Raw genomic sequence first — 14399 nt, 5'->3', positions numbered from 1 at the left:
TGTGGTGAAATGTGATATTTACAAATTACCGAAACAATTTTTACGGTAAAATATTATTAATGCTATGTTTTGTTTGTTATAGCGGCCGACAAAGTTCTGTAAGCAATTTTGAGGATTGTTGTTGAGTTGATGTCCCTGAACCGTGTCAACTCTAATTACTCCGACTGTAGTGAGCCAGAGAACATATGTTTTGTGTTCTCTGAGTGAGCTAACCTGCCAACAATGCTCCAATAAGAATCACCGTTTAGCTTGCCTATTTGTTTTTATTACATTATGTATCGGTATTTTATTTCCAATAAGATATAAAAAATGCTGACATATACACATATTACAAAAACATTAATTATAAATTAAGACAAATATTTTACAAAAATATGAACTAAAGTATTATTAGAAATATACTAGGTTTGTCGAGATTCCACTTCACGAAACTCGGATGGGTCCGTGAAACGTACAGTTAAAATATAGAAAATCGATGGAAATGGGATAAGACATAAAAAGGCATAATGGTGGCCGAGCGCAATTATACCGTAGGCTAACAAAAGCCAATGTACAGCTAAAAAACATTTTATTATCGTACTGGCATCTATATATATGTACTACTTTTTACTTACAAATAATTACGAAATTTTTAACCTCTAGCAAGGAAGAGCGTATTAGCGATTTAAACGTCTGATCCAATTTGACCGAATAATGTATGGCGTTTGTTATCATAGCAATCCCAATGCTTAAATATGGAAAGAACCAATCTAAAAAGAAGCATGTTAGTAAAGAAAAGACACTTGTTTGATATAAATGTATAAGTATTCACATATAAGGCCGCAAGCAAGTGCATGAATAGATGTCAAAAGCGGGAGGAAGTAAAGTGCTGCGTAAATGGGAGCCTTTCCACGTACATCAGTAATGGAGCTAACAATTGGACGTATTAAGAACATTGTTGCTAAGCACAGGAAGTAGAATACGAGAACAATAGTTTGACTATGTTGGAAAAAACAAAGTTAAAAATTTTTAAAAATACATACATGATATGACTTTGGAGTTAGTAATACTTACAGTGGATATACAGCTTCTTGAGTGCAATGCAAACGAGTTTCGTAGTTTGGGGATGGATTGTAAAACAACGTATACCAATCAGTAAATTTGCGGACACCACAAGAATGCAAGCGAAATTCCCACATTGGTTCCATAAGTAATATGGATAATATTGCCGAAAGTGTTACTTCTATGAAGGCGCAGGCCGTAAGTATTAATTGCTTGCGTGAAAATCTATTGACATAATGTATAAATATAAAAAGTAATTACAATTATAAAATATGGCATAGTATTTACTTGCGATCCTTCGCATTTAAATCAATGAAGAAGCAATGTAGCATTAATGGCAACATTGCCATAAATCCTAAATACAACCAAGAGTAAGTGTTCAATTCATCACGACATGGTGAGCAAACAAATGATTCATTTACTCGATAGCCACGCTCACATGCCCCGCAATCGGACCAGCTACCATTATCATACAAAGTGCGTCCGCAATATTGACCAGGACAACGATCCATGATTCTAGTTAAGTTTAACACTCTTAAAATGTGTAGTTCACATTGGAAAAATTAGTTGCTGTTATTTGATAATTTTATTTAATATATTAAAATACATTGGTTTTGTGTTATTGGATATTTAAATTACAGAAAAACAAACTTTTGCCAATTCTTGTTTACAATTTTTAACAGCTGATACATCCAATTTTTTCTTCCATTCACAATTGATCAGCTATGAAGAGAATATTTTTTGCATTTCGCCAAATGCTTCTTTTAATATCCAATAGATGTCGCACTTTTATTTATGGGTTGACAAAAAAGTCTTGCGGTATTTTTGCTAGTTGGCGCTGAAAGCGCGTAGTTCTAGTTTAATTCGTCGCATCGGGTCATGCTATACCTTTTTGGAAAGCTGTTGTTGTTGTTGTTTTAACGGAAATCTAATCCCCGTTGGGATAGTAAATGTCATTTGTGTTGTCGTCGATGTCATCTAACGGTAGGCCCAAGAAACGTGCTGTTTCAACGGGGTCGGACCAAAGGGAGAAGGGTGTTAGATGGATGGGGTTTGTGGGGCATGCAAAGAGGTGGTCAGGAAAGCTCATTTCACGCGCTTACACGAGTTTGATTGATTGTCGTTTCTTTTAAGTCGTTCGTGACTTATAGCGTCGCAAACATGGAGCAAAATAAAGAGAAAATACGGCATATTTTACAGTACTACTATGATAAAGGCAAAAATGCATCTCAAGCCGCCAATCAAATTTGTGCAGTTTATGGACCCGATACAGTTTCCATTTCCACCGCACAACGATGGTTTCAACGTTTTCGTTCTGGTGTAGAGGTGGTCGAAGATGCGCCACGCTCCGGAAGGCCTGTCGTCGAAAATTGCGATAAAATCGCTGAATTGCTCGAAAGAGACCGGCATAGTAGCAGGCGTAGCATCGGTCAAGAGCTGGGCATGAGTCATCAAACCGTTATAAACCATTTGAAGAAGCTTGGAGTCACTAAGAAGCTCGATGTATGGGTGACACACGAATTGACGCAAAAAAACATCTTTGACCGTATCGACGCATGCGAATCGCTTCTGAATCGCAACAAAATCGACCCGTTTTTGAAGCGTATGGTGACTGGCGATGAAAAGTGGGTCACTTACGATAACGATAACGTAAGGCGCAAACGGTCGGGGTCGCGTTGAAGCGGCCCAGACGGTGGCCAAGCCTGGATTGACGGCCAGGAAGGTTCTTCTGTGTGTTTGGTGGGATTGGCAGGGAATAATCCACTATGAGCTGCTCCCCTATGGCCAAACGCTCAATTCGGACCTGTACTGCCAACAACTGGACCGCTTGAAGGCAGCACTCATGCAGAAGAGGCCATCTTTGATCGACAGAGGCCGAATTGTCTTCCATCAGAACAACGCCAGGCTACACACATCTTTAGTGACGCGCCAGAAGCTCCGGGAGCTCGGATGAGAAGTTCTTTTGCATCCACCGTATAGTCCGGTTCTCGCACCAAGTGATTACCACCTGTTTCTGTCCATGGCGGACGCGCTTGGTAGTCTGAAGTTGGCCACAAGAGAGTCCTGTGAAAATTGGCTTTCCGAGTTTTTTGCCAATAGGGAAGCGAGCTTCTATGAGAGGGACATTATGAAGTTAGCATCTCGTTGGGAACGCGTCATCGAACAAAACGGCGCATATTTGACTTGAATCGCATTATTGTAACCAATTTTATGAACAATTGAAAATTCAATAAAAATACCGCAAGACTTTTTTGACAACCTATAATTTGAAAAGTAAAATTTTAAATATTTTAAAAATTAAATTATGTGTCGTTATTAAAAGAAACTTTGAATTAAAAAAAGTAAAAAAAAGGCGTTATGGCATAATGTGCGACTATAAATTACAATGAGTATAAAGCTAATGGCACCTTTAATTTCAACAAACACTGTTCTCAAATCCTGAGTGTAATTTTGATCTTTTTAATTCGTTTCAAGCGGTTAACAATCTTTATTTAATCTGTATGTACATAATTATTAAATCTAAAGTTCCAGCTCTCTTAGCGCAAAGTTTAAAATGACAGACATCATTCCCGCATCTTCTAATTCTAAAATATCTTTGCGCATTTGTTCATTTCTTCTAGGTAATATCAACTAGAAAAATAAAATATTGCCAGGATTTTTAACAAATACTTTTGCAACTTATTACCTTTTTGATATGTTCACGTTTCGCCTCATCCCGACACAATGCCAATGCCACCGCTGCCATATGAGCACGATCCAAGCAAATGCATAGCTCTGCAAATTCAACCAAATTCAACTTGTGTACAATTGGACAGCCCTGAAAAAGTTTATAAAGTGTAAGTTATATTAAGTTGATATAAAGTTTAACTCACCTGTAAGCGGAAGAGAGCCTTTTGCAATACTTCCTCCTGTGCAATTGAACGTGTTTGGTTGGCAGTTTTGAATGGTTGCCACAGCACGCATTCCCATGCAACTATTAAGCCCTCTATGTCTAGGATTTTATTTTCGCACGACAATATATCCAATAAAGCATTCAATTCACGCACCATATTGAACATGGCCATACGTTTCAATATGCCGTTCCAGATTTTCGAGTGTGATATATCAAAGCCCAAACAAATGTTTGCTAATATTTCGAGTGTGTGCGGATTTTGAGCATTTTGTTTCCAAATCGTTTTTAATAGATCGACTTTATTGCAATTTGTAAATTTTTCCAAACTTAAATTATAACCTAACTGCCTTAACTCATGCACACACTTAATGGTAATATATTGCTTCTGGCTAAGTACGTTTTTGAAGGATTCACTGCCATCGTTTAATTTCGAGAAACATTCGTACATTTGCAACTGTTTGCTGGTGCTTACACCGCTGAAATTATTTCAAAACCAATTAAATTAAATAAATAAATAAATTACAACCTACCCATCATCCGGGAAAATGTGCGCTACAAAGAAGTCCACGGCCTCCTTCTGCGGCCAACTGTTGAGTATGTAATTTGATCTGCATTATCAAAATGAAATGATAAAAATTTCGACTGCCAATAATTCTATACAATACCATCACAACCTTATCACATTTTCCGCTGCATTGCACGCATTCGCATCGTTAACATCGTCTGTACCCTGTTCTTCGAACAATGTTTCTTCCAATACATTTTCAGTACTCGAGCGTCCTGTGAAAGATAACCACTTCTGCAGCAATTGTAACTGCATCGCCGCCAAATCTAAATTATGCAATTCAGCTATTTCCTTCGCCACTTGATTAATATCCAACTTGCTCGTTTTCAATATCAGCTCATGGTGATAAAGATTATAAATAAGTTCTGTTGGATTCTCAACTAGACGCAGTAGTTTCTCTTCCGTAAGACCGTAAATATAAAGTAAATGCTGTGTCTTAAGTATGGGATATTTTCGCTTGATTTTCATCAGTCGATCTTGATAATTTTCATTGGTTATAAATTCGCTATGCTCCATCGCATACTTGTAGCATTCATACGAAGCTTCTACTTGATCCGCGCCATCTGGTGCATAGTTCGCAACAAAATAGAGTATCATAAATGTTTTGGATGGATTGGTGACATGCTTAACGAGTCGGAGTATCTATAGATTATAGATTTATACAAATCGTGTAGTAATTAGAATTAGCATTCGATCAGTGAATTTTCAAACTTACCGATTGCAGAAATGCATTATTTGTAGGCTGCAAATGCCATATTTCGGACTCATTTTTAGCTTTATACTCGCCAATTGAGTTTTTCACCGCCGACATGCAGAAGTAATCGCGAATTTTGGCCACATCACTTGATCCTTTGAGCATTGTGTGCATTTGCATGAGCGGAAACCAGCTTTCACAATTTTCTACACTCAATTCGTTGTCTAGAAAAATAAAAATATATAAATAAAAAAAAATGAAGTAATAAAAAAAGTAAATAAATAAAAGAAAGTAAATAAATAAATTAATGAAATAAAAATAAACAAATAAAAGAAAGTAAAAAATTAAATAATTAAAAATTAAAAAATGAAATAAATAAGATAAAAAAATATGGAATAAAAAAAATAAATAAATAAAAAAATGTATTAAAAAATATATAGTATAAAAAATTATTAAAAAAAATTAACATAAAAAATAATAAAAATCAAGTAATATATAAAAAAATTTAATAAAAAAAGAAAAAAATATATATAGAAAAAAGTAAATAAAAATTTATTTAAAAAAATATAATATAAAAAATTATTTTAAAAAATATAATATAAAAAACATTGAGAAAATGAATTCAATAAAAAAAAATAAAATGAAAAACACTAGAATACCCTTTACAAATAAAAAACTTTTCTTTACAAGAATGTGATTTCTAGTAAAAACTTCTTCCATACAATAATTTGATTTCGATCGTTCAATTTGTTCGGCAACTATATATATTAGTGGTTCGATATCGGCGGTTCTGACAAATGAACCCTTTCTCTAGGAGAAAAGAACGTATAGAAAATTTCATAGCGACAGGTCAAAACCTGAGAGACTAGCTCGCGTATATACAGACAAACATGACTAAATCAACTCAGCTCAACATTTAGGTATACATTTCATAGGGTCTCCGTGGTTTTCTTTTTTGTGTTACAAACTTCGTGGCAAACTTAATATACCCTGTTCAGGGTGTAATTATAAAATCGCACTCACCCAAGATATCTTTTAGTGGTTGCTCAATGATCGGCTTGAATGGCAAGCGAAAACGTGCAATTTTCGGCATAACACCCATTTCACTTTGTGACTGCAGCCACATGTCGGTCTCGTATGGACCAGGCCGATTGCGGCGCCGCTTCACCATTTTATGCTTGAGAAATTGTAACATTTGCTTCCAAATTTCCATTTCTTTGGGCATTTTATCCAAAAATGACAGTATTTCAATAACATACAAATAAAGCTCGTAAAAATAAATGTTGATCTGTAGCATTGGAAGAAAAAAAAAAAGAAAAACAAACACAAAATTCAAATAGTAATGTGATAAACCGTTAAGGAACCTATAATTATGTAATGCACCTCATTTATGAATTGCAACAACTTCGTCGTTATTAAATCGGTATTTTTTATCGCATGCAAATATGATTGACATAAATTGCGTATGTCGTTAACAGTACTTAATACAATCAGCTCCTCCTCACCGAAGGCGTCAGTCTTTACGTCATATTTAAACTCCTGACCAGACAAAATGCTTAGTACCTGAAATAAGTTTTTATTTGAAAATGGTGATTTTCGAAAATGCGCATGGCTCACCTGTGTTATAAGCAATTCTTGATAATCTAAATTGAAATCACGACTTATACGCTCCAACCACCTCACATCCAACTTCTTATTGTAAAACAATTTCAATAATTGTTGTATATTATCGGTTTCGAGGTTGAATTGACCTTTTATGCTGGGGTCTTGTTTGATGAATTCCATGTAGTAGTATTGCTTTAAACGCCTGCACGCCGAATAAAAGTAAGGTTAGCTTATTTTCAATTCAACAAATTATGACGATAGTTTTCACTATACTTAATACGTATTGACTCCACTTGATTGTGGCCTTCGAGGTGCACATGGTACATTTCCGAAAGTGTGAGCAGATTTAAACGTTGCTGGTCGGTTTTCAAATCTTTGCTCAGCATATTGAGTAAAGATTCTTTATTCTCATCCGCGATGAGCATGACGAAAAGATCTATAGTGCAAATAAAAAAATAATAAAATTTAGTAAATATCGGGTGATTTTTTAAGAGCTTGATAACTTTTTTTTAAAAAAAAACGCATAAAATTTGCAAAATCTCATCGGTTCTTTATTTGAAACGTTAGATTGGTTCATGACATTTACTTTTTGAAGATAATTTCATTTAAATGTTGACCGCGGCTGCGTCTTAGGTGGTCCATTCGGAAAGTCCAATTTTGGGCAACTTTTTCGAGCATTTCATAGCCCGAATTTCTTCGGAAATGTTGTCTTCCAAAGCTGGAATAGTTGCTGGCTTATTTCTGTAGACTTTAGACTTGACGTAGCCCCACAAAAAATAGTCTAAAGGCGTTAAATCGCATGATCTTGGTGGCCAACTTACGGGTCCATTTCTTGAGATGAATTGTTCTCCGAAGTTTTCCCTCAAAATGGCCATAGAATCGCGAGCTGTGTGGCATGTAGCGCCATCTTGTTGAAACCACATGTCAACCAAGTTCAGTTCTTCCATTTTTGGCAACAAAAAGTTTGTTAGCATCGAACGATAGCGATCGCCATTCACCGTAACGTTGCGTCCAACAGCATCTTTGAAAAAATACGGTCCAATGATTCCACCAGCGTACAAACCACACCAAACAGTGTATGGGCAGTTGGCCACCAAGATCATGCGATTTAACGCCTTTAGACTATTTTTTGTGGGGCTACGTCAAGTCTAAAGTCTACAGAAATAAGCCAGCAACTATTCCAGCTTTGGAAGACAACATTTCCGAAGAAATTCGGGCTATTCCGGCCGAAATGCTCGAAAAAGTTGCCCAAAATTGGACTTTCCGAATGGACCACCTAAGACGCAGCCGCGGTCAACATTTAAATGAAATTATCTTCAAAAAGTAAATGTCATGAACCAATCTAACGTTTCAAATAAAGAACCGATGAGATTTTGCAAATTTTATGCGTTTTTTTAAAAAGTTATCAAGCTCTTAAAAAACCCGATACAAGCACACACACAAACAGCTAGGCGCACGTTGTTACCTATAAAATTGACGTCCTTATTCAACATGATATTTCGAAAAACTCGCGACAAATGCAAGGATACGAAATCTTTACCGATTATGTTGCATTTGTGCCGCTTTTGATATTCCAAAATGAATTGCACTATTATATACCAAACATCGTGCATTTTCGCTTTGATCAATTGCTCGAGCGACGAGAAGAAATCATCCATTGCCTCATCCTTTTCAATGTCATCGCTTAGCATTGTGCGTAATTGCGCTAGCAAACTGTTAGTGGGCACAGTTTCGGCTAAGAGCAGTAAGATGCTACGTGCCACAAATTTCATTATCGAGGTCTGCTCAATGTTATCACTCTGCAGCAGTTTATTTGAAAGTATGCAATTTATTATGTTTTGTGAATGTATTTATTATTACCTACTTTTTTATGTGGTTGCCAAGGTTGTACTTCGATTTCATCGAAAACCGATACAGAGTAACGGCTTTTTGCTGGCGCTGCCGTTTTGGCATCAAATGAACCGTTTATTTGCGCTGATGAAAAGTTAAGTGTCGCATCAGCTAGTGCAATTTCGGAAGCGTCCAATGCTTTGCAAATATTCTCGTTGACCTCTTTCTCTTTGTCAACATAGAAACTGGTTAAGGCGTCAACGGGATAGCTAATGGCGGCTAGTTGCACATACTTTAACAATTCTGACAATTCAGATAGCTTGTAGTGCTCTTGCAGTGAGGCTTGGACGAGTAATTCATAGACTATTGGAAATGTGAGAACATCGGTGTCTTTTTCTACAGAGTTGCTCGTGGTAGCAGCTTCATTAAAAAATATCAAAACAAGCACAATTTTTTATATAAATTATTAAAAAAAATTTAATAATAATTATTAAAAAAAAATTATAAAATATATTAGAAAAAAAATTAATAAAAGTTTTTTGAAATGAATGTTAAAAAAATAAAAAAAAAAATTATTCAATAATAAATAAAAAAAATATGAAAAAACGAAATCAATAAGAATTATAAAAAAAGTAATAAAAACTAAAAAAATAAAAAAAAAATTTAAGAACATTATAAATTAAAAAAAAATTAAAAATTGAAAAAAATTTAAAAATTTAAAAAAAAAATAAAAAACTTGTTAAAAAAAATATTAGAAAAAAAAATAATAAAAGTTTTTTTAAATGTTAAAAAAATTTAAAAAAAATTATACAATAATAATTTAAAAAAATATGAAAAAACGAAATCAATAAGAATTATAAAAAAAGTAATCAAAACTAAAAAAATAAAAAAATTTAAAAACATTATAAATTAAAAAAAATTAAAAATTAAAAAAAAATTTAAAAATATTAAAAAAAAATAAAAAACTTGTTAAAAACAAACAATTAATAAATATTATTTAAAAAAATGTACAAAAATAAAAAAAAAAACAATTAAAAAAATATTAATTAAAAAATAATAATAACAATTAAAAAAAAATAATAAAAATTATTTAAAAAAATGTGTTATTTTTTTTAAATAAAATTAATATCAATTAATTAATCTTGCAACTGAACAGTGTATAAAAAATAAATCAGCAATAAGCCGAAAAACTTTCCTTACTCACTTTTACAATTACGCAATGCCAAGATCTGCTGTGTTAGCAACTCCAATGCTAAACCAATAAAGTCATCCTTATTCTGCGGCGTACAGTCCACCAGTTGAAGTATGGCATAAGCTAAAGCGCTAGTGAGCGGCAGACAGTGTATACGCCGACTTATATGTAAGACACCGTAAACTCTTTCCAGTTGTAGGGCTGCACATAAATCACCTACTTCGCTAACAATGAAACGCGGCACATTTACCGTCGCCTGACTCCGATCCATTATACACTCAATGCCGCGATCGAGAAGCTGCAAACGTTGTGTTAGTGGCACCAATTCACTGATCGCGCCAACTTGTAGACGAAACTTCTGGCAGAGTACAAAACGCTGTTGTACGGCGCGCAGACGCTTCTCAAAGCTGCGACAATCGGCATGCGGCACAATCAATTGAAAGAATTCAATTAAATCCCTTTTCTTCTCTGCGTCCTCATCATCTATGGGCGCAGTGGGGTTCTCAAGCATGCTCTATAGTTGAATGCCGAAAAAGAAACAAAACAAAATGAAATATGAATAAAGTTTCGCTGATACACAACATGTTATCACACTAACCGCTAAAATATCAATGACTTCCATGCAGGCTTTGTTGTGTTTTTCAACACTTAGTGATTTGAAAAATTCGTAGGCGCGATCAAGTTTCTTTTTGCGCACTAATTGATAACAACACATGAAATTGGCAAATGTGGCATTCTCCGGTGACGCCTGCGTAAGTACACGTATGTCATCCAACATTTCGGGGAATTCCATCTTAATAACACGTTGCACAAAAAGCTCCATATTTGACTCTATATCACTGTCCGCAGGCCAGCCATATTTTACTTTCATAATTTTTATAACTTGAAATTCATATTCAATATTTATTTTAGTAGCAATTGGGTGTGTAGAATAGCGAAATTTTATAAGAGGATTTACAACCTCCGGCCATGGCACGGGCGCGCTCTGAGTGATAAAAAAAAAGTATAAATTATAGAGTGTTTTTTCTCCAAAACCTCTCATACATACTTTCAAAACAAGTAAAGCGCACTCCATTCTATCATCCTCGTTGTGTAGGAGTTCAATGCAGGCCACCGACCGCTCAAGCCAGCTGCTCAACGAATTACGATTGGCCACCAACAGCGTGATGTACTGACGTATTGCCTCCACAGGAGTTTTTCCTTTCTCTTGAAATATGGGATAGAGAAAATCATTAACCAGGCTTTTCAAATCATCCAAATGCACGCGTTGCAGTATAAATAGTGCTGCTTCATCCACCGAGTCTTTTAAATAATTATCCAGCGTGAACATTAAATTATAGCGCTTCTTCAACACCGACAAATCCTCCAATGCATTCACCAAGTCGCGAAATTTAACAATATTGTGCTCGTGTTGCCGCCGAACGTCGCTAGGAGCGAGAGTAGAGTTAGTGAGGGTGAGAAAGATTAAGAAGTTATTGATACAACTGTTGCAAAAGAAATGTTTATAATTCAGCTTAGTTGCCTACCAGTGCATGAATTCAATTTCTTCGAATATTTTCGCCACTTTACTGGCAAATTCCAAACCAATCTCTGGCCAATGGTCCGCATATTGTAATGTACGCGTCTTTTGTATACACCATTCGGCAATGTATGGTGTCAATTTCGGATGTGTATTGCTGACGGTAGGCACAAATTGGCGCAGCCATTGCAGCACGTGAAATGGTTCTGTGTGATTCGGTATAAGACTGAGTAGTTGTCGTAGTTCCGATTCCTTTAAAAATTTCATAGCGCTGACATGTCGTTTGTAAATCAAACATGCCGCTGGCATATCGGTTTTAAATAAGGCAATGATCATTTTAGCGAGATTTGCTTCATATACGAATTTCGACCATTCCGAATTGACCTCATAGGGATCCAGAATTGTGAGCGTTTCCAAACGCCGCAACTGCTCGTGTATTTCTAACCAATCCCTTTCATCATTCTACAGATTAATAATAATTAAATAACAAAAATGTATTTCTTCAACGGTTTTACATACTTCGTCCAAATGTTTCAGAATTTCCAACAAATAACGCTCCAAAGTTCGGCGCGAAGGCATATTAATCATGCGATTGTTTTTAAAAAATTCTTTGTTTTCAATATTTTTAGCACGGCCAGCAGGTCTTTGAAATTTTGTTCTAGTAATTCAGGGTTATTCTATAAAAAAGATAAAATAAATGTAAATTGAAAAGACCTTAAAATAATTTTACAACTTTGACTACTTACATCGCCGAAGGACGTAATCGTCAGTAGTATACGTTTTGCTTTTGCCTCATAAAGCGGTTGCAGACACAGTTCAAACTGCTTGCCGAAACTCTGCAAAATTATATGCAATTTATATTTTGTTTATTGTTAATATGTTTTTTTTTTTCATCACCTCAGCTTCATCTAAAAGCCCCTTTGAGAGAAGTTTTCTAAAACGTTCACTAGGGTGTGTTTCTGACACCAAAACCATTTCAATCTCTTTTGGTATATTATCTGCATTTACCTCCTTGCCACTGAGATAGTATAAATTAGCGGAAGATTTCGGCTGTTGCACAAGCCATGCGTGTTCTGGTACTTCCAGCTCATTGTTGCATTTAAAAGCTGATTAAAAATTATTAAATATTTTGTAAAAACATTAAAAAAAATGTTATATATAATTTATATAAATTATAAAAAATATGTGTTAAATTTAATTTAAAAATCATTAAATATTTTGTAAAAATCATAAAATATTTGTTATGTAATAATTTTATTTACATGGATACTCCAAAAACTTAATACAGCGTTCATGTCTTCCCTCTGTCGACTTGACCAGCACGAGCAATTCAATGTTGTCATCATTGCATTCCATAATGACAAGTTCATCGATAAGCAGTTCGTTATCATTTTGCATTTTAGGAAAGTGTAACATTTTTGTAATGGCACAGAACTCTATTAAATGACCCGAGTTCGTTAAAAGTAAACTGAAAAGAAGACAAACATATAAATATATTTTTTCAAATATCTGCATATTACAAATACTCACATATAATTATCTAAATTGAATAAACGTTTCACACCACTAAAACTTTCAGGCAAACTAATTTTGGAAATATTACCATTGTGTCTGCAGAAAACTTCCTTATGGGTGCCTGCTATATAAAGTAAAGGTTGTTCAACAGCTGTGTCGAAACTGCTTTGCGCTACCAAGAGCGTTGTCTCTAAATTTTTTAAGCCAGACTCATGGCTAATGATCCTTGTTATAGTCACTGCTTCAAAAATGCTCTGATTAAAAGTAATCGTGTCATTTTCTGTCAAAGTAATATTTGGGTTTGCTTCTAATGGGGATTCGTCGATCTCACTGAGCCTATAAAATGTAGTATAGTGTAGTTACACTATTCTTTCCAAAAAACAAATATAAATTTACTTACTGATAAACACTTCCATTAGTACAACTTATGTAAAACTTGCCGTTCAGTTGTTGTATACCAGCGAAAGTGTGTCCCGTTAAATGTACGTCCTCTGAGGTTACGGTTAAATTAAATAGCAGCAAACCTTTCGCAAATATTCCATGTATCTCCCCATTCTGCAAACCGACCACAATTAAATATCCAGTTTTGGATATTGCTACTGCATCAATGTGAGCATCGAAACAAAGAAAACTACATTTGGCAACCAATTCGTCTTCGAGCAGTATTAAGCTTCTATCCACGGAGATGACGACCTTTTTATTTTGCAATGAGGCAATTACTTCTGGGTATTCTTTTACCTAATATCAAAAGTATAAGTAAAATATAAGTTTGTGACATAGATATTTTTTTCACCTCCTCGGTACTTTGTATCTTAAACAGACCACGAGATGAAAACGCATTGGAAATGGTTTCATCCTCAATTTGTGATTGCTCAAAAATAGACCACATTTCGGATATTTGTAAATAAATATAGTTAAGGAAAAAATAAGCTGTTTTAAAATTTGACGACGCGCGTTCCTTTACTTTTGAACTTTTTCTATTGTGAATAGACTTTTACATGATTGAAGGCGACATCTACTGCCTATTGGAAACAATCTTCATTAGAAATTAGGCAGGAGCTCCATAACTTGCGTATGAATACCATTTCGATGCGTAATATAAATGCAATTCCTTAAGATGCATTGTCAGTTGCGCGATTGTGAGGGAGTATTTTTTTTTTAATTTCTCGTTTTTTTCAATATGTGTAAGAATATCTCAATCAAGTTGTATCTAAGTTTCTTGGGAGTAAAATGTAGAAAGTTGCGTAGATTATTATACTTGCCTTATGAAATTTTTTTTTAACCGATTCCAAAACTTAAAAAAAACTTCGTTTTCGTAGTTAGTACCCGCCATAACTTTAAAACTACTACAACGTTTTGAAGTTTTGATACAATTTTACAATAATTCGAGTTTTTTCCTTGAAAGTGTTCTTAAAACATGAAAAATTAAAGTTTGAAAATGTCATCTTCTATGCGTATCGGTATCCAAGTTCTAATATTTCATAGATTGCGAACAGAGAACAATATAATATGGTAATTTTTGAACTTTTATAACTGTTTTTCTTG

At 34.6% G+C, this 14399-nt stretch overlaps 2 protein-coding genes across 2 annotated transcripts; both read right to left on the bottom strand.

Moving 5' to 3' along the window:
- Nucleotides 1–243: 243 nt before the first annotated feature.
- On the bottom strand, nt 244–1728 carry LOC126751245 (JNK1/MAPK8-associated membrane protein). Its single transcript, XM_050461356.1, has 5 exons — nt 1330–1728; nt 1054–1266; nt 812–978; nt 615–749; nt 244–556 (listed from the first exon to the last, which is right to left on the bottom strand). The coding sequence occupies exons 1-5, from the start codon at nt 1551–1553 to the stop codon at nt 402–404; spliced, it is 894 nt and encodes a 297-aa protein (XP_050317313.1). The 5' UTR covers nt 1554–1728; the 3' UTR covers nt 244–401.
- Nucleotides 1729–3478: 1750 nt separating this feature from the next.
- On the bottom strand, nt 3479–13783 carry LOC126751752 (uncharacterized). Its single transcript, XM_050462262.1, has 23 exons — nt 13648–13783; nt 13255–13592; nt 12870–13190; nt 12602–12807; nt 12237–12445; nt 12099–12175; nt 11859–11997; nt 11347–11801; nt 10869–11247; nt 10419–10805; nt 9833–10334; nt 8663–9048; nt 8264–8597; nt 7072–7234; nt 6811–7000; nt 6577–6756; nt 6217–6481; nt 5215–5417; nt 4609–5141; nt 4465–4542; nt 3915–4410; nt 3728–3859; nt 3479–3672 (listed from the first exon to the last, which is right to left on the bottom strand). Exons 1-23 carry the CDS (start codon nt 13741–13743, stop codon nt 3562–3564), a joined length of 6180 nt encoding a protein of 2059 aa, XP_050318219.1. The 5' UTR covers nt 13744–13783; the 3' UTR covers nt 3479–3561.
- Nucleotides 13784–14399: the final 616 nt, after the last annotated feature.

This window comes from Bactrocera neohumeralis, chromosome 2 (assembly GCF_024586455.1).
Source record: "Bactrocera neohumeralis isolate Rockhampton chromosome 2, APGP_CSIRO_Bneo_wtdbg2-racon-allhic-juicebox.fasta_v2, whole genome shotgun sequence".
Lineage (NCBI taxonomy): Eukaryota > Metazoa > Arthropoda > Insecta > Diptera > Tephritidae > Bactrocera > Bactrocera neohumeralis.
Note: the sequence above shows the minus strand (reverse complement) of the source record. Positions and strands in the feature narration are given on the sequence as shown.